Source organism: Scophthalmus maximus, chromosome 4 (assembly GCF_022379125.1).
Source record: "Scophthalmus maximus strain ysfricsl-2021 chromosome 4, ASM2237912v1, whole genome shotgun sequence".
Taxonomy (NCBI): domain Eukaryota; kingdom Metazoa; phylum Chordata; class Actinopteri; order Pleuronectiformes; family Scophthalmidae; genus Scophthalmus; species Scophthalmus maximus.
In genome coordinates this window covers 26909577-26927757 of record NC_061518.1, presented here as the reverse complement: position 1 = coordinate 26927757, position 18181 = coordinate 26909577, and the positions used below count along the sequence as shown (strand labels likewise).

General features: G+C 42.8%; 2 protein-coding genes across 5 annotated transcripts; one reads left to right on the top strand and one right to left on the bottom strand.

Annotated features, from left to right (window-relative positions):
- Nucleotides 1-1892: 1892 nt before the first annotated feature.
- Nucleotides 1893-7637, bottom strand: LOC118302417 (cilia- and flagella-associated protein 20-like). Of its 3 annotated transcripts, none has more exons than XM_035628524.2 (6): nucleotides 7421-7637; nucleotides 3083-3162; nucleotides 2883-2994; nucleotides 2550-2738; nucleotides 2351-2464; nucleotides 1893-2248 (listed from the first exon to the last, which is right to left on the bottom strand). In XM_035628524.2, the coding sequence occupies exons 1-6, from the start codon at nucleotides 7502-7504 to the stop codon at nucleotides 2243-2245; spliced, it is 585 nt and encodes a 194-aa protein (XP_035484417.1). In that variant the 5' UTR covers nucleotides 7505-7637; the 3' UTR covers nucleotides 1893-2242. The 3 variants fall into 3 exon arrangements, with proteins under 3 accessions (XP_035484417.1, XP_035484416.1, XP_035484415.1); XM_035628523.2 differs by lacking the exon at nucleotides 7421-7637 and adding an exon at nucleotides 5957-6229 and having other exon boundaries at nucleotides 1893-2245; XM_035628522.2 differs by lacking the exon at nucleotides 7421-7637 and adding an exon at nucleotides 5957-6206.
- A 164-nt stretch (nucleotides 7638-7801) lies between these two features.
- On the top strand, nucleotides 7802-18007 carry pop4 (POP4 homolog, ribonuclease P/MRP subunit). 2 transcript variants are annotated; one of them, XM_035628520.2, is made up of 8 exons: nucleotides 7802-7940; nucleotides 9984-10187; nucleotides 14310-14365; nucleotides 15686-15915; nucleotides 16001-16078; nucleotides 16173-16234; nucleotides 16472-16573; nucleotides 17186-18007. In XM_035628520.2, the coding sequence occupies exons 2-8, from the start codon at nucleotides 10181-10183 to the stop codon at nucleotides 17320-17322; spliced, it is 672 nt and encodes a 223-aa protein (XP_035484413.2). In that variant the 5' UTR covers nucleotides 7802-7940; nucleotides 9984-10180; the 3' UTR covers nucleotides 17323-18007. The 2 variants fall into 2 exon arrangements, with proteins under 2 accessions (XP_035484413.2, XP_047187532.1); XM_047331576.1 differs by lacking the exons at nucleotides 7802-7940; nucleotides 9984-10187 and adding an exon at nucleotides 13871-14208.
- The last annotated feature ends 174 nt before the right edge of the window (nucleotides 18008-18181 follow it).

The following is an 18181-nucleotide window of genomic DNA, read 5'->3' as shown; positions in this document are numbered from 1 at the left end:
TCAGCAGTTGTGGAGCTTCACCAGCTTTTTATCAAAAGCATTTATTTTTATTTTTTTTATTTTTGGGGGGGAAAATAATTATGATTGTATAACAACATTGGAATGCAATATTCTGATGTGTGACTTGAGGTCAGTTGTATTTGAGGCTGCATTTTGTGAATTGTTTGTGGAAAATGGACCAAAAAAACGGATTTTAAATAAATATTTTACAAAAAATCACTGTCATATAAGTGATTGGTTTTTTTTTTAATTCACTCTGGGGTATCACTGTAATTTCAGTTTTAACATGGCCATTCAGGGGTGTCCAGGCATTTCCTCTATCCTACCACAGTACCTCTTTTTCCCCTCACACTCGCGCGCACACAAACGCACAGGGCGCCCCGGGGCTCAGGAGGTAGAGTCAGCCGTCCTGATTCTAAATCCTCTGCCAGCTACTTCCACTGTGGCTGTCGCAGGTATGGAGCAGGGCCCGAACGCAGATAGTGGGGGAAAAAAAAGTGGGATGGGCAGGCCAAAGAAAAGCAACGGCTGACATCTAAAAGGGGCCTGAATAAAGTTAACGACATGTAACCAGACTGTACAGTATACGTTACCCAACATTTACAGGGGGTTGGGGGAAAAAACAGGGAATTTAAAACAGTACGTGTGCCATTCTCTTGCAGGCACCTGCCTTTTGCCTGGACTGGCGATTTTCCCAGCAGAAGTGTGCCACCCAGGAGTAGCTTAATTTAAACCACTAATGATCCATCCATCCATTATCTATACCGCTTTATCATAGGGCGAGAGGCGGGGCTCACCCTGGACAGGCCGCCAGCGTATCGCAGCACCAACATTGAAGTGACAAAGAACCATTCACTCTCCAATTTAGAGTCTCCAATCAACATAACCCCAACCTACATGTGTTTTCGAAGCTGGAGAGAACCCAGAGAACCCAGAACAAACTCGACACAGAGAGGCCCTGGTTGGTTCCAACCAAGAACCTTCTTGCTTCATAGCTTACCACTACACCTCTACATATAATCATTTATTTGTTTTATATTGTATGTGCTAAAATCACGGTGTGATGAGCCATTCTGTCTATTTAAAAAAAAAAAAGAGTCTTTCCCACTTCCCCCAAATCACACAAATTCACTGAGCGCCCAGATATCCCAGCTCCCCCACCAGCACTCAAACTCAGCGTACACTTGTGAATCATTTTGGAGCGGGACTGCGGAAACAGAGTCTTAAAACTACGGAAGAGAATAAGGGACAGGCATCAGGGGAAAAAATGCGGGGGGGAAGATTTTCTTTTCTTTTTTTTAACATTTCGAAAATAAAGTCAAAATGTTCGAGAATAAAGTTGAAATACTACTTGGAGAAAAAGCCCAAAAATATGTTAATTGTATTTAATTAATTAATTAATTGATAAAAAACTAAAGCGACAGCAGTTAATCGATTAAACGATCAGATATCGATTACTAAATTAATTGCCAACTATTTTGATAATCGATTAATGGGTTCAAGTAGTTTTTATGAAAAAAAAAAAGTCAAAATTCTCTGATTTCAGCTTCTTAAATGTGAATATTTTCTGGTTTCTTTGCTCCTCTCTGACAGTTAACTGAATATTTTTGGTGTGGACAAAACATCAACTTGTTGTTTTTGTGAAACAAATTTTTCACCATTTTATGAACCAAACAACTAATCCATTAATCGAGAAAATAATCGACAGATTAATCAATAATGAAAATAATGGTTAGTTGCAGCCCTACTCAACACTCCACACGCCCCGTGTCAACTCATTTAACAAATGTCAAATGTCAAATGGTTTTAGACATTTGACACTTGTGACTCGCAGGAAGCTGTTTGAAGGCGAACGCTACATCCGCGAAGTTGAAAGTCCAAAAAACGTAATGTAAAATATTCATATTTATTCACTTTGTGATGGTTGCGTTTGCAAAAATAAACAGTTGAACATGTGCACACATTGATTCATATTTTTGTGGTTTTGGAACATGCATTTATGAGCGGGGCCCACCAACGTTACGCACGCCTCAACCCAAGCATGAGGTAGAACTTTATCAAATCGTGTAAATGGGGACTATCCGTCCGACGTTTCATCTTATAACAATACGTTTTCACGTCCTAACGTGAAACTGATCCTTTTCTGCCAGGGCAGCAATACACACAAGTACACATCATATCTCTACACACAGAAGCTGGACTTCACATCAGGCGACGGGGAAGGGGTTCAGGTTGAAAAGGTCTACTGCTGCGAAGAAGCAAAGGCACAAACAGAAGAGTGTTAGACAGTCATACGTAAACCGTGTGTCCCGTATGATCGAGCCGATGTGCGCGGCGGCGCGCGTCTCACCGTGGCCTTTTCATTCTGGACAGGCAGGATGAGTTTAAACCCTGCTGGGAGCTCGTCCTCCGAGTAAAGTCTGTCCGAGAAAAACACCCTCCTTATTCGACAGTTCGCGTGGATCTGAGAGGGAAACAGATGAGACATTAGTAGAAAGAAAACACGTGAAAATGCAGCTGGTTCCGATAGTCCGTCTCCGCGCACTGACCTGTACTCGCAGCGTCTCAATATAGTTAGTTCCATACGCCCTCCTGGTGAAGTCGGACAGGTTGAACTGAATATGGCTCCAGCCCTCGTCCAGCCTCATGGGAATGGTGCACATGAACGGACTCACTCGTGTCGTGCTCTGATAGTTACTCGCCTGAAAGCGCCGCCGGACGTTTTTATCATCCAACACCTGGGAGTTGTAAAGGCGGGGGGGCAGAAGGACACGAGCGACCGTGAATCCCAACACGACAACGAACTTAACACAATACACAGTTTGAAGTTTGGATTTGCTACTTGCATACAGCAGATACAAGGCAAATGTCTTCTTCCCCACCTGGACTTCAAAGGTGAAATACTTCTTAAGGTTCTTGATGATCATGACCAGAAAAGGAAGTTTGATGCCCAATGTCTTCTTTGGGTCTGCAGGACACGTTATGTAGGTGGTGCTGTCCGGATCAGAAGAAAGAAGGTGAGGGGGGCGGCGAAGATTGAGCTTAACGCAAGTTGACCCGAGAGGACGGCAGAAACACTCACCTGACGTTCGTCCCTTCGACCTCCAACACCAGTGAGTTAATGTCATTGTCTGTGATTCTCTTGATGTGGCCATTTATTACCTGTGGAAAAACAACAGGATATTTTACATGGAGGACTAGAATAGAATAGAATGGACTTTATTTTTCGAACATTTAAAAAAGTAATACTCATTTACATATACGTCTTGTAGAAAAAAAAACAAGATGGCCACTAAAAATGTGTAACAAATAAGCAAGATAAATCTATAAATAAGTGTTCCAGAAGGAGTAGGAAGAAGCAGTGCTACCCCTATTCCACACTAATACAAATCTTCAATACATCAATTACATGAACCAACACTCCACCACTGTGTCATCCTAAGACTAAACCACTATATTTCTCCTTTTTACATAATTGCAGTACCCAAGTAATAACACCATCAGTTTGCCTTGCATTCCCCTTCCTCCTCTCTATACCTTATGGGAATTCTTGTTTTATGCATTTTTTTTAAAATTCCATATTTTTACTTTGATTTCTTCCTCCAGGCCGTTCCTCATAATCACCCCACATGTTGATATGCACATGCTTTTAAGAGTTGTGCGAACAAATGTTTCTCTCTCCTACAGGAGCGCCAAACACATCGTTCAACTTGACAGATATTAGTTAGTTGCAGATCATATCTGTTTTGGGACCCCATGCATAGTTATGCATAGTTAATATGTTACCTTATGGAGATGGTGATCAGCGATGTCATTCAACAGAGTTTGGAGAAGTGGAAGTAGTGAAAGTCAGAGTCCCACTGTTGCAATGGGGACCACTGAAAAACATCTTTTTGCCCCATTTTTAAACTTTACGTAAAAAAAGGAAACGTTCACTGCTTCAGTTTGCCGCCAGACAGCCGTTTAAGTTAGCTTTTTTTTTCAAGCGTACTTTGGCCATGTATTACTGCGCCACTCGACCCGGGGCTGAGAATCAGCGTATCACTCCGCAAATCAGCTGTTCGACTCAGAGCTAGTATGGCGAGTTGGCACAGTAATACATGGCCAACGTTTGTTTGACAAAAAATATGTTTTCCGGTGGTCCCCGCTGCAACAGTGGGACTCAGACTTTCGCTACTTCCACTTCTCCTCCAAACTCCGTAAAATGACATCGCTGATCACCATCTCCATAAGGTCACATATTAACTATGCATAAGTAACTCATGCAACTCCACTTCAAAATCACTGAATTAATGGAAATTTAGGAGGCTACATCTATGAAAAACGTTATGCTCTTTTAAACAATTGTGTGCTGTTGTAAAGTAGTTAATCCTAAACACACAGGTTGTATGGATATGAATGATGGTCACCAACATTCATACCTTTCTTTGCATAAAAACAATAACAGCACAGAACAATTAACTGTACAATGAACAGAATTAGAAAACTTGATATCTGCAGGAATTTTGAGTAAAAGTAGCAATTTGTATATAATTACAAACAGATTATTTGATATATGATTTTCATTTCATTTCCACTATCATACATGTATCTTTTAGGGGCAGCTGTGGTTCAGGAGGTAGAGTCGGTTGTCCACCAACCCAGAGGTCGGCAGATCAATTCCAACTTCGCAGTCCGCATGCCGATGTGTCCTTGGGCAAGATTTATCTATTGATCTATATATTTTAAATACGTAGCAGAGAGGCTTCTCTCCACTGCTGGAGACATCTTCATACTAATCCTGCTAATTATTCAAGAAATGTGTCTATCAGTCTGTCAGTCATATATGTGGAGAACCGTTCATCTCATCAGCCTGACACTTGGCATTCGTGTTGTTCAGGGGCCAAGAGAGTTCACCGTTGAATTTGGACCCCCTGTTACAGTTCAGTATTGATACATTTTTAAATAAACAGCTGATCAGCGCTCTGGTGCCGTGACTCCTCAGTGTAAGATACGTGTTCATATGCGCCTTCAGGGTTCCGAATGAACTTTGATCAAACAGGCGAACAGCTGTTACAACAGTAACGTTGAGAACACAAAATAAAAAACTGTCTATGTAATTTCGGACAGTCCTGTCAGCCCCCCTGCAGTACCTCTTGGGACCCCCATGCACGGACCCCTGTTCAAAACCCCCTTTGTAAACGATGATCAAAAAAACAACATAAAGAGACTGCAGGACAGCAATTCAAAGGATATGTTTTAAAAAAAACCCGACTCATCGTACAATATGTAATTATGCAACGGCGCACGGTATTGACGTGCGTCTGCCGTGGTGAAACTACACGACTACTATTTCCGGAGATGGACTACAAAAAGCCCATCTAAGAGGCGTCTTCGCCCAGTGAGTTCTTAGCGGGTAGATTCATGCTAAACATGGACAACACGGTGAGAATTATTCATTCACTACCAAGGTCGGAATTGAAATGAAAACAATAATTTGGGCTACGGAACTGAAAGGAAAAGGTTGTCACATTGAAAATGTTTGTCTTCACTCCTGTCCACTCATGGAAACTCTTCATCTTTCTCTCCTACTTCGGATTGAATCGTTTACGTTCGTGCATGGCGAGTTACGTTAAATATCGCTGGCACAATGAATTGTGGGTCGTCCATTTTCTCTTTTCCTTTTGTATAGGAAGCTCCTGCTAAAGGAAATAGGAAAGGAAGCATTGAAGCACCTTTCCTATGCATTTAGAGAATCTGATCTGCTCTATAAATGAAATTTATTATTATTATTATTATTATTATTATTATTATTATCATGGTGCTGATGAAATACATTTCAGCATTTAGGAACCTTCCTAAGCAAATTTGACAATCCGACTGGACCCAGAGTCATGCATAGCTAGTTAGCATTAGCACGGCATGCTGAGGAAGCTGGTGGTAGGCCCAAGGCGCTCACTCTTAAGTCACGGTTTACCTTCTTATTCCATATGTGAAGAGGTTTGCTTCCAATGCTGTATAGTATTGACAAAAATCCACTCTGAAATGTGTTTTTGAACATTTTCTGTGATTCGCCCGTTGTCATTTTTTCGCACTGCTGTTTACAGATCAATGCTGAACTTTGATTTTATCTAAAAATGATGAAGCGACTCGCTGCTTGGTCGTCTTATAAATGGTAGAGTCGATGATGTCATACGTCCAGATCAAGAGAGATCGAAGATCAAAGCATGCCGGTTCAAAGGTCGACCCCGCCCCGTTGTATCCTCGGAACTGTTGCTAGGCTCCTGCGGCGTCCTTCCTGCTGTAGCATCATTATTGTGTGCAATGGCAGTGTTTAAGGAGGTAAACACTAGGATGTTCTAAAACGCGTACTGTCACTGAATGTGCTCAAGCGGCGATCAACAATCCCCAAATTTCTCATTGTCATGAACACAAAAAAATCTAAACCGAAAACCTATAATAATGGACGTTATCTTACATTGAGTTTTTTCCTCTCCATAAAAGCCCATTATAAGGAAAAGGCTTAACGTCACTTAAAGGGACAGTAATCCAATACATTTTTTGGCAGATTCAGCGAATATTTACTCACGGTCCGCTAGCTTTTGGTTCTGTGCGTGCAGAATAATTTTTTTTCCAGCACAGACCTGGCTCTGTACATTGAAAACAAAAAAAAAATGGTGCAGACTACACAGTTTGTAGACATCACTCCCCGACAAGCTAGGACACGTGCTAGCGACAGATGCTACAACTCAATGGTTCTGGCCTCATGGTTAGCACGTCCGTCTCCCATACCCGAGGCTGGGGGTTCCAGTGCAGACAAAAAAAACAACAACTAACAATCTCGCTCCAAAATCGCTTACTGCCCCTTTAATGTGTCAATGGGGAAAACACTTCATTTAAGATAACGCCCATAATCATTTGATTTCGGTTTAGATTTTTTGTGACAAGTGTGAGTGTTTATGATAAGACTTGTCCGAGATAAATTTGGTCAACCTTGATCTCTGCTGCACCACGTCAAGTGACGTTAATCCTTTTCTTCAAAATGGGGTTCTACGGAGAGTAAAACACTTAATATAATAGTGCTTATGACAAGACATGTCTATGAGAAATTTGGTGATCACTGGCACATTAAGTGACGTGAAAGGACGTTCAGCATTTTTGAACGTTCCTCTGCGCAGTTTTGAGATCCAGGGTGAATTACCATGGCAACATGCCGCAGGTTGAACCTTCCCACCTTTCGTGGTATGGGTTGGAACCGGGAATTTACCCCCGACGTCACCAAGTTACCCTGATAAGCCAGTTACCTTGCTTCTTAGTAGAGGCAACACATACTTAGAGATTATGGTTAATTGTAATAAAATCAGGCATAAGTTGGCTTTAGCACGACATGCTGAGGAAGCTGGTGGTAGGCCCAAGGCGCTCACTCTGAGTCATGGTTTACCTTCTTATCCCATATGTGAAGAGGTTTGCTTCCAATGCTGTATAGTATTGACAAAAATCCACTCTGAAATGTGTTTTTGAACATTTTCTGGGATTCGCCCGTTGTTGTCGTTTCGCACGTGGTTGCTTCTTCTGACACACTTGTTTAATGATTAGCGCTGAACTTTGATTGAAGCGAAATGACGAACCGACCCGCTGCTCGGCCGTCTTACAAATGGCCGTTGATGATGTCACGAGTCAAGATCATAAGAGATCGAGGAAGATCAAAGTATGCCGGTTCAAAGGTGGACCCGCCCGTTTTTAGCTTCGCAACCGTCGCTAGGCTCCTGCAGCAGCAGGGAGTCAGGTGGAGCCATCGTTTTCAGCTAAAGATGATCAAATATGCAGCGACAGCTGTGATTTCAGCCGCAAAAACCAGGGGCGACTGCTTTTGGCTTTTTGCATCTGAAAACGAGGAATCCTTGAGAATGAAAGAGAGATGATTTTTCTTTCATAGACACGACATCATCACATACCAAAAAGTACTGCACTCTAAAAAAAGAGCTTTATTTTAATAAAAGTTGGTAGACTGGGGTGACACATAATTCAACCAAACTATTTTATGGGCAGCTGTAAGATAAGATAAGATAGGATAGACTTTATCCATCCCTCGTTAGAGAAATTCACTTGTTACAGCATGAGGAAAGAAGTAGAAACATCACAAATATAGCAAATATATATAATAAAAATAGAGGGGAAAAAAATAGTTTAAAAAAGCTATATATATGTAAACAGTGCAAGTTTTGCCTTGTGCAGTGTTTTGGTTTGAAAAGGCAAAATAGGGAGTAAGTAAAAATGCATATATATATATATATGTGCAACACATTCATATATATATATATGTATTGCACAGGATATAGGTGGTATTTCACAGGATGATAACTCACGCAGTTGTGGTGGATGTAGACAACTATATAAAGTACAGGAGTTGAAAAAGAATAATGAATGTGATGCAAGTACAGTATGGCAGGACAGTAGTGCAAGTCGTTTGTTGTGATGTGATGGGACAACATCAGCGCAGTGCTGCATCACATGGTGTTATTGTACAGTTTGACAGCTGTCGGGATGAAGGACCTGCGGTAGCGCTCCTTCTTGCACCAGGGGTACAGCAGTCAGTTGCTGAAGGAGCTGCCCCTACAGTTTCATACAGGGGGTGAGACGGATTACACACTATGGATGTCAGCTTGGCCGACATCCTCCTCTCACGCACCTCCTCGATCGTGTCCAGAGGTCATTATACGTTCTTAACAGTGTCCTGCGCACACCGAAGGACCTCACTCTCCTCAGCAGACGGAAACGACTCTGGCCCTTGTACAGAACATCTGTGTTGTGAGTCCAGTCCAGTTTGCTGTTTAGGTGAACACCCACAACCTCGATGTCCAAACCCTGGATGTTCACAGGCGAAGTTTGAGTCACCTTCCTGCAGGAGGTCTATCACCATCTCCTTTGTCTTACTGGCGTTGATTTGCATTTGGTTCAGTTCACACCAGTCGACAAAGTTGCTGATGACGTCCCTGCAGTCCAGAGAACTTCTGGAGGTGACAGCCTTCCGTGTTGTGTCTGAAGTGTGATGTGTACAGGGTGAAGAGGAAGGGGGAGTCTGTTGGTGAGGTAGTGGGTGGTCCATGCAGCCAGATGACAGTCTACTATTTTTCATTCTACTGTTTTATAATTTATGGAAATTGATGTATATTCGCAGAGTGGATCTAATTTGTCTTAATGCATCGATTATTTTTCCTTGAAGACAACTTTGTCTCAGATGGGCCGGCAGTGTGAATCATGTGTGATAAAATCCTTACCCTCTATTGCTTGAAAGATTAAATCTGTTCACCTTCATGGAGTCTGGTCGTCTGCATTTTGGGTCCAAATTCTAGCTCAGCCCTGAACTCTTTTAATTACAAAAACAGGCAAACTGTCCCTGAACTGTCAGTCACGAGTTGACAACATGATGAACTCTGTCTGCTGTCATGACGTGATGCAGGTAACCAATGTATGCACATTATTATGCATCATCCAAGATTGTGCAGGAGCTGCAGCTGCAAAATGAGTTGAGAAAGAATGAAATTAATCTTAATAGTTCTCAAATGTTTCTTGAATTGTTCATCATGTGTAATGAATACATCATTAATAATTGTATTATTGTTATTATGTTGTTATTATATATTGCACATATTAGATATTGCACAATGTTTAATTTCTTGCATGGCAAGTGGTGATTAGTGTTGGACAAATAATGGGGGGGAGGGGTTCATTGGTACTGGTTGTATGAAAGTGTGTGTGACTGGATGAATGTGATTGAATAGACTAGAAAAGCTTTGTTTAAATACAGTCCATTTACATAAAAGACAGGGAGCAGCAATTTTAGAGTTACTGAAAAAGACTGGAATAATAAATAAACAAACTGTATATATATATATATATATATATATATATATATATACACAAATAAAGAGTGAGTTTTTTGTAAATAACATACATTTCACACTAGCTCTGTGATATATCTTTTTGTTGTTGTTACACTCCAGCCCAGCAGGTGGCGGTAATACACTTAATCGTTGGATGTCAACCACCTAATCGGAAAACGAAGAAGAAGTGCTTCACCGGAAGAGGAAGAGGAAGAAGACGAAGAAGAAGAACAACAACAACACGTGTTAGACCCCTGCGACCAGAGACGGTTCCGGATCTACACACGTTTTGTCGAACGCTCCAGAAAGTCGTGCGAATGGACGGTGAGTTTGATGTCCAACAGGGACGTGAGGTGAGTGTCCACAGATCGAGCTGGTGGGACTCTGCTTTAGGCTCCGACGAGGCGAAACGTACACGAACTGCAGAATGAGAAGCTGTAGTAAGACACCAAAAAAGGATGTCCACACGTTATAAACTATATTGATATTAAAATAGGAAAGACGTCGGTGTTAAAGGGGGCGTGTCCGGCAGCGTGTTTCTCAGAGGAACTGCCCGAGTATGATGCTGGTGTCCATTATTTTCATCATCGATCTATCTGTCCATTATTTTCATCATCGATCTATCTGTCCATTATTTTCATCATCGATCTATCTGTCCATTATTTTCATCATCGATCTATCTGTCCATTATTTACGTTATCGATTTATCTGTCCATTATTTTCATCATCGATCAATCTGTCCATTACTTTCTCGATGAATCGATTTATCTGTCCATTATTTTCTCGATGAATCGATTAGCTGTTCGGTTCATAAATTGGTGAAAAAAGTTGATCGTGTTTCACAAAACCTCAAGATGATGTTTTGTTTTGTCCACACCAGATATTCAGTTTACTGTCACAGAGGAGCAAAGAAACCAGAAAATATTCACATTTTCTTCCTTGTTCTTTTTCATAAAAAACACTTGAAACGATTAATCGATTATCAACATAGCTGGCAATTCACTTAAAAGGTCATCCGTCTGACCGATTAATCGATTGACTGTTGCAGCTCCATGCTGGTGTGTTGAGTATTTACTTCATATTTCACACAAATACTCCAACTCTATTGGTGTAACTGAGCTGAACCAAAAAGAAAACACCTGTTCACAACTTATACAGGTCACAGAAATGACCTGTATAAGTATTAATCTGTAATGCGCCTGTGGAGTATCAGGTATCATCCACCTCTGTGTTGCTCTATGCACTGTAAGCATGGATCAAAAATAGAGAGAAGGAAAAGTCCACAGTACAGTAATGAGCACAAATGACCGTGAGGTAGCACTGGTTGATATTGATTCTATATTCTGTCGATCACTGTGTAACGATTGGTTGAGAGGATTTATTCATTTGATCACAAGTTGTGGTGTTTCAAGGGAAATATTTGCTTTTGTTGCACGTGTTGAATGTTTTGTCATATTTGTCAGAATCGTGTTTATTACCAAGTAGGTTCTCACAGAGGGGAAGAAGCTGTTCTTATGGCGTGAGGTTTGGTCCTGATGGACCGCATCCTTCTGCCAGAGGGGAGCATCACAAACCGTTTGTCATAGGCGGCCTTACCTATGTTTCAACCGTTTAAATTGAAAGGGGCCCCGCCCTCGCTAGGGGGCCCCCAAGTGACAGGCCGATTGTATGTGATTACTGTATAATGTTTGTGTTCTGTGTGCGCTGGCAAGCTGTCAGTGAGGAGTATGAACACCACTTTAAGACCTAAAGACAGTTGCGTTCACACGGAAAAAACAGGCCTTGTGCGCGATGTGCCGGCTAAAGACACCACTGTCCTGCAGATTCTGAGCTCCATTTACAGAACTTAGTTGAACGGTACCCAAACCTCAACATTGTTCTCTGACTCATGGTGACAGCGCCCGTGACTGTAGCGAGCCGAGAGAGGAGAGTCTCACGCTTAAAGGGGCAGTAAGCGATTCTAAAGCAAACACTGTCGGTTCTGTGTGCGCACCGGGAAAAAAATGTGAGTTTTCGGCTCTTGAACAGCCCGTTGACGTCACTCTCCAGGATGGAGAGAGGTGTTGCTGTGGTGGGGGAGGGAGGCGTTGTCGTGCGCCTTTGGGGCGAGGCCCCTGCTGAGCTGAGGAAGGATGAGGTGGTGAGTTGGAGCTGGAGAATTATGGAGGTAAATTTGGTGCATAACTCATTTGTAGTTGTAGAAAAGAGTCACATGTATATCAGTAAATGTGTAGTCACAGAGAAAAATACTTTAGGAGTTCCAAACTTGTAGATTTTCCCATCTCCCACAAACACAACACTACAGTTACACCTTCTCAAATACTTAATCACAGGTGCACAACTCCTATTCTATGAGTCACATATTCTGAAAGTCAAACGCTGACATTTTTGCTACATTCTTTGCAGTAAATATGGTACAAAACACATTCACACACCGTGTCAAATAATGTGATGTCATGGGCAAAATTTTCAAATCTGCAAATCAGCAGGTGAGATTAAGAGTAAGTAAGAGTGGAGTGGAACCTTTTTATGCACTTGTAGCACTAGGGGGTGGACGCTGGGCGCAGCACAGAGGTCCATGCTCAAGTCGTACGGTCTGATGGTCCCGACTCTGCAGAAGAGCTGGCCCTACTGTATTTGAAAGTATAATCAGGGCCTGTTCTTGGCATAGGCACATAGGCCGTCATTTACGGGCCAAGAAACACTGCACTCTCTTGATCCGCAAACAAAAATTGTGTGACAGACACACTTAATAATCTTGCAAGATTAGTAAAATCTCTCCAGCAGTGGAGAGAACATTTACAGTACATTATGCTGGCCTTATATATGAAATGTATGTCTGAAAATTATCTACATCTCTTTGAGGGTCAGAAAAACATGATAGGGGTAATTAAAGTAAAAACAATATAAGAAAAAAATTAAAATATAAATATATATATACTGTAACTTCATGAAAAAAACATGGAAAGTCCACAAAATGTACTTCTGCAAATGGCTCCTACTGCCCGCACTGTGGAGAGAATGATGGTCTTTGAATTTCACCCCAAAGACAAATGTCAAATATGAAAAAGTGTCAATATATTGGTATATGTTTATGGTCAATTGCATTATATCTCGCAGTTCAAGATGTGTTTGCTCCGAATCCTGTATAAAAGATTGTTGATGCAACTTAACAGATTTTTGAAACCTTAGCCTACCCCCCCCCCCCCCCCCCCCCCCCCCCCCCGAAAAAAATTTCCAAACCAGTAAACCTAGGGGAAACCCCGTCTGTCTGCACACGGATGGGAGATGCTGCTGTGATGACACTTGTCGAAGTTTTCTGAGGCTCCGTACTGCCTCTGTGTGACTGTACACAACACAGCTGCAGTGGCCGGTCCGACCGGTCTGTGTGTTCACACTGTCACTTCCCTGCAGCCGCTGTTCATACATGCATATTATTACCCGAGGGAGTTTTTAAAATCCGTTTCCCTAATTGCAGCCAATTGGAATGACGGAACGTGCAGCATGTAACTACACCTGTCTTACATAAGCGTAAGACTGTGTGAATGTTATTACAGTTCGCTCTGTGTCCTCTCCCTCTCCCAGGTGCCATCATTCCGTCGGTGACACGGGAAAGTCCCCGTCTTCAGAAATAAAGAACACATTCTCTTGTGAAAATTGGGAAATTCCAGGATGGAAAAGCCAACAACATCATGAAGAAGTCAACAAATTCCCCTATGTTTGAAAAGAATCACTGATTTAACACATACACACACATAAAAAACCTTGAAATGCAGCTACTTATTTTTGTGTTACCGTGATACATAATAAGTGAGATTTGTGTGACCTATGTCAGCATTTCTGCAATTTTTCTGTAGATTTTGAGGTTAATCGATTAATCGATGAGTAATCGACCATTAAAGTAATCGCCAACTATTTTGTTAATCGGTTTAAGTAGTTTTGACGAAAGTCAACTAATCGATTAATTGCTAAAATACCGTCACCTTGTGGAGGCTGCTGGGCTACTTGGGTCTTTTACTTGTTTTGACGTCATGACGTTGGTGAACGCGCTGGAAAACAGTCTAGTGATTGGTTGGCGGTCACAGGTGGTGGTAAAGAGCGGTCGGTGCGCGCCATAAAACAAAGATGTGGAACAGTGTTGTAAACAACAGAAAGCAGTCAGCATGGAAGCCAGTGAGACGGTAGATATAAGGTTGTTACCTTATATCTTGTACTTTTGTCACTCTTTCAAAGTTTACAAACTCAGCCAAGTTACCGACGGAGGAGACCAGCCTTCATGGCCTCCGGCACCGCGCAAATTAGCGCGTTCACCTGGGTGTGACATTCACATCAATGCCGATCGGAGGTGAAGCCGACTATAAGTCTATTGCAGAGTCATTTTTTGGGGCCATTGTGAAAGGGGCTTTTGTGTTTTACCGGTTTTAAACAGGTTTTCTGTCCCAACAGAAGCACCCGTTCAAGCCAGGATTCCTCCAGACCTGGTGAAGCTCCTGGGTGTTACGGTGAGCACACGCATTTCATTAGACCCGGTGTGACGTGCTGTGTGAACGCCGTAATCCAGACACACAGTCTTTAACACAGGGTCCAGTCTTTTTGTGTAGTTAGTCTTAAAACTCTCCTGCAGAGATTTACAGCGCAAATGATTAGTCAAATCTCCCGAGAAGAACTAAAAGACAGTCTGGATCCGGCTCCACCTTTTCAAACACAACAATCAGCCATGACATTATGACCACTGACAGGGGAATCGAAGAATATTGGTGCTCATGCTACAATGGCACCTGTCAGGTGCGTATATATTAGGCAGCAGGTGGATATTTGGCCAAGTTGATATGTTGGAGGCAGAAAAGTGGGCAAGCGTAAGGATCTGAGCGACGTTAAAATGTTGAGGTTTGATGGATACGTTTACTGTAAGCCAGCAAGATAATTGCCTGTTATGATAATTGTATAAACGTGGACATCAGCTGATCTATTACTATGATTTTTTTCACTAAAGGGGCAGTGAGCGATTTGGGAGAAAGTTTGTTTCCCCTCTCTGTTGTTGTCGTCATTTGACTGTTGTGGCCGGGCAGCAAACCCTCGACCTCCGGTACGGGAGAACTATGGGCTAACCACTAGGCCAAAACTCCGGAGTAGCAGCATCAGCCGCTAGCACATCTCTTAACGTGTCGACGAGTGATGTTCACAGACTGCACTCGCGGTGTTGTTGGTGCGGTCCGCGCCAGTTTTCTGTTTTCGATTTACAGAGCCTGGGACAATACCAAAATACCACACACAATATTGCCCCGATACCGATATGGAATATCAGATTGGGACATATCATCCTTACCGAAAACCCGGATTTTTTTACGGCGCACACACAAATATGTACGACGGAGTATTAGAGCCACAGTGAGGGAATAAAGTCAAAATGTTATGAGATTAAAGTTGTAATTTTACGAGAAAAAAGTCATAATATTATGAGAATAAGTTGTAAATTTGGTGTCTGTGTGGCACGACGAGAGAGAGCTGTTGCCAGGACTCACGCCTGTTTCCTGGGTTGCTGTTTATTTCCGTAATATAATATTAAATAAATTACAATTTTTCTCATAAAATTATGACTCTATTCTCGAAGTCTCACTTTTATTTTTTTTACTTCAACGGGCCCTTAAACTCCGTCATAAATATGACAGCTAGCAGACGCTGAGGAAATATTCACTGATTGCTTTAGAATCGCTTACTGCCCCTTTGAACTTATTAATATCTCAACCTGTCAGGGTCTACTGAAATAGTTTACTATCAAAGGTTTACTATCCACTTCTATAACTGTACTGTGTCATTCCCAGTCTCAGCCCAGCTCCCGGGCCGAGGCCTTCACCCAGGCGTTCCTCAGAACCAGCATTCAGCATCGCACCCGACACGACCTGAAGAGCATGTTGAGCCACAAGGCCGTGGTCCTGGGCTACTCCAGGCCCAAGAAGGAGCGCGCCAAGAGGAGCAGCAAGAAAGCCAAGGGACTGAACGCCCGCCAGAAGAGGGCGATGAAGATCTTCCAGATCCAGCCTCAGCACCAGAGGTGGGTCAAGAATCCGAATGATCCTCGTACGATCCGGATCCTATCTACCCCCCCACCTTCAGCATTTTGATCATTGTCATTGTAGATACGAGCTCTTCCTGCCTCTGCATGAACTCTGGAGACAGTACATCATCGATCTGTGCGCTGGATTGAAACCGACCAGGTAAATTGGATCTGAACACCAGCGTCACTAATTATCTGCTCATTTGAAGACGTTGTTTTCCTTAAGTCTCTGAGAACCTCTGTCGTTTTGACAGTAATCCACAGCTGGTGCAGCAGAAGCTTCTGAAGGCCGACTTCCACGGTGCAATCCTCACAGGTGGAGTTGTGCTTTTCTCTAAAGTTAGCATCACAGGGAATTAAAATGTCAATTCAGTTTTCATTAGTAAAGAGAGGGTCATCCACTAACCAGAGGGTCGGTGGTTCTATCCCCGCTTCCCCCAATCAGCATTCCAAAATGAGAGTAACCGCTCCTGATGCAGACGCACTGCTGTGAGCTCGGCTGCGCAGCCAGGACAGTTGCACTGACGTTTTGATTTCTTCTCCCCTCTCACAGTGGTCCGGTCCAAATGTCCATCATATGTGGGCACGACGGGGATTCTAGTGCAAGAATTCAAACACATCTTCAAAATCATCACCAAGGAGGACAGACTGAAAGGTGGGACGGTGTTCATTTCGTTAAAGCTACAGTGTGTAATATTTAGAACGTATTCACAGAAATTTAATTTATTGCATATTACTGTGTGTTCGTATATGTATAATCAAATTCACCAAAGAACCAATGTTTTTTTCGTCAACTGTGAATGAGATAAATATAGTAACATGAGGTGGACCCGACCTCCGTGTGAGTCTCCGTGTTTGCTACGTCGTTGTGCTGCGTTCAGGTTGCACTGCGACTCAGGAGGTCGGAGAAGCTTTGCATTGAGCAGCATTGAATACGTCGCATTCGCGTTGAATTTCCAGCACTGCTGGAATTAGCGGTGCGCCACCATAGTGTCCCCTGTCGAAAGCTCAGTTGGTTGCGGTTTGCAACGTCGTTGGCTTTAAGATAACATTATATTTTCCCCCGGCGTGCATCTAGTCCAGCAGTGGCTCGTCTCCATTTCCTGTTTAACTGCACATGATGGTCAAACGTTGAACCAGTTTGTTAAAATCCAACTCTTTCCTTTAGACTTTACAACTGTGAACCACCATCAGACTTAACCTCATGTGTGTGACGTCTGTTCCTTGTTGGGTTTTTTTTCTTCTCCCTCCACTCGCCGTGTGCCAGTGATCCCCAAGAGGAACAGCGTGTTCGCCGTGGAGATCGAAGGCTTTGTCTCTCACATCTACGGCAGTAAGTTCGAGCAGAGGGCCAGCGAGCGCTCCGCCAAGAAGTTCAAAGTGAGAGGAACCATTGACTTGTGACGGGCCACCGGCAGGATCAACTGCTGCAGCCTCCCGGTGGCCATCAGGAGGAACTGTACCAGCACCCTGTTTTCACACTCCACATCGTGAGGTTCCTGTGCGTCTCCTGTATGTCAGACCGCAGGAAGATGGTGGAGCTGTTGGAGCGAACGTGGAAACGGCGAGACAGGATTTTGCTGGAGGTGCGTGTCGTTTGTCAGGCTCTCGTTGAAAAGCAGTGGGAGTGTCCGACAGCCGCTGCCTCCACATGAAACCTGTTTAATTGTATCATTTCATTAAGAATGCTGAAAGATGCACACGCCCTTTTTTTTTTTGGTCTACTCTGTCTTTCATGGTGTAAATGAGTTCCTGGTGGGACTAAATGGGAACACTGCTGGATGTCTTATGTGTTATGTTTTTTAGTTTTTTTAATAAGACCTATTCTGCTCATATTCAGGTTCATAATGTTATGAACCTGAAAAGGTTGACATGCTTGAATGATCAGTAAACACATCAGTTTCCTGCAGCTCCTCTTCCACAGCGTCCGTCTGAAACACTGTCTGTTTGAGGCCCCTCCCTCCAGATGAAGCCCGGGGCGGGGGTTAGGGTTAGAGCTCCCTCTAACATGGACTGTGGGCTTTTTATTTTGCTTTGCAGAACTTTTACATTCACAAAAAACAGCAACAATAAAACACACTGGAGCGAGTCCTTCTGTTCAGTCCTGATGAAACTGTTGCGTTAGACCAAAACCCAAGTGCCCAACGGCTTCTTTTTTTTTACAGTGGAGTGTGTAAATTTAGAAAGTGGCTCACGTACCGTAAGTACCTAGCCTGATGTAGTCGGACTGATACTCAAATGCGTATTATGAATTGACTTATGC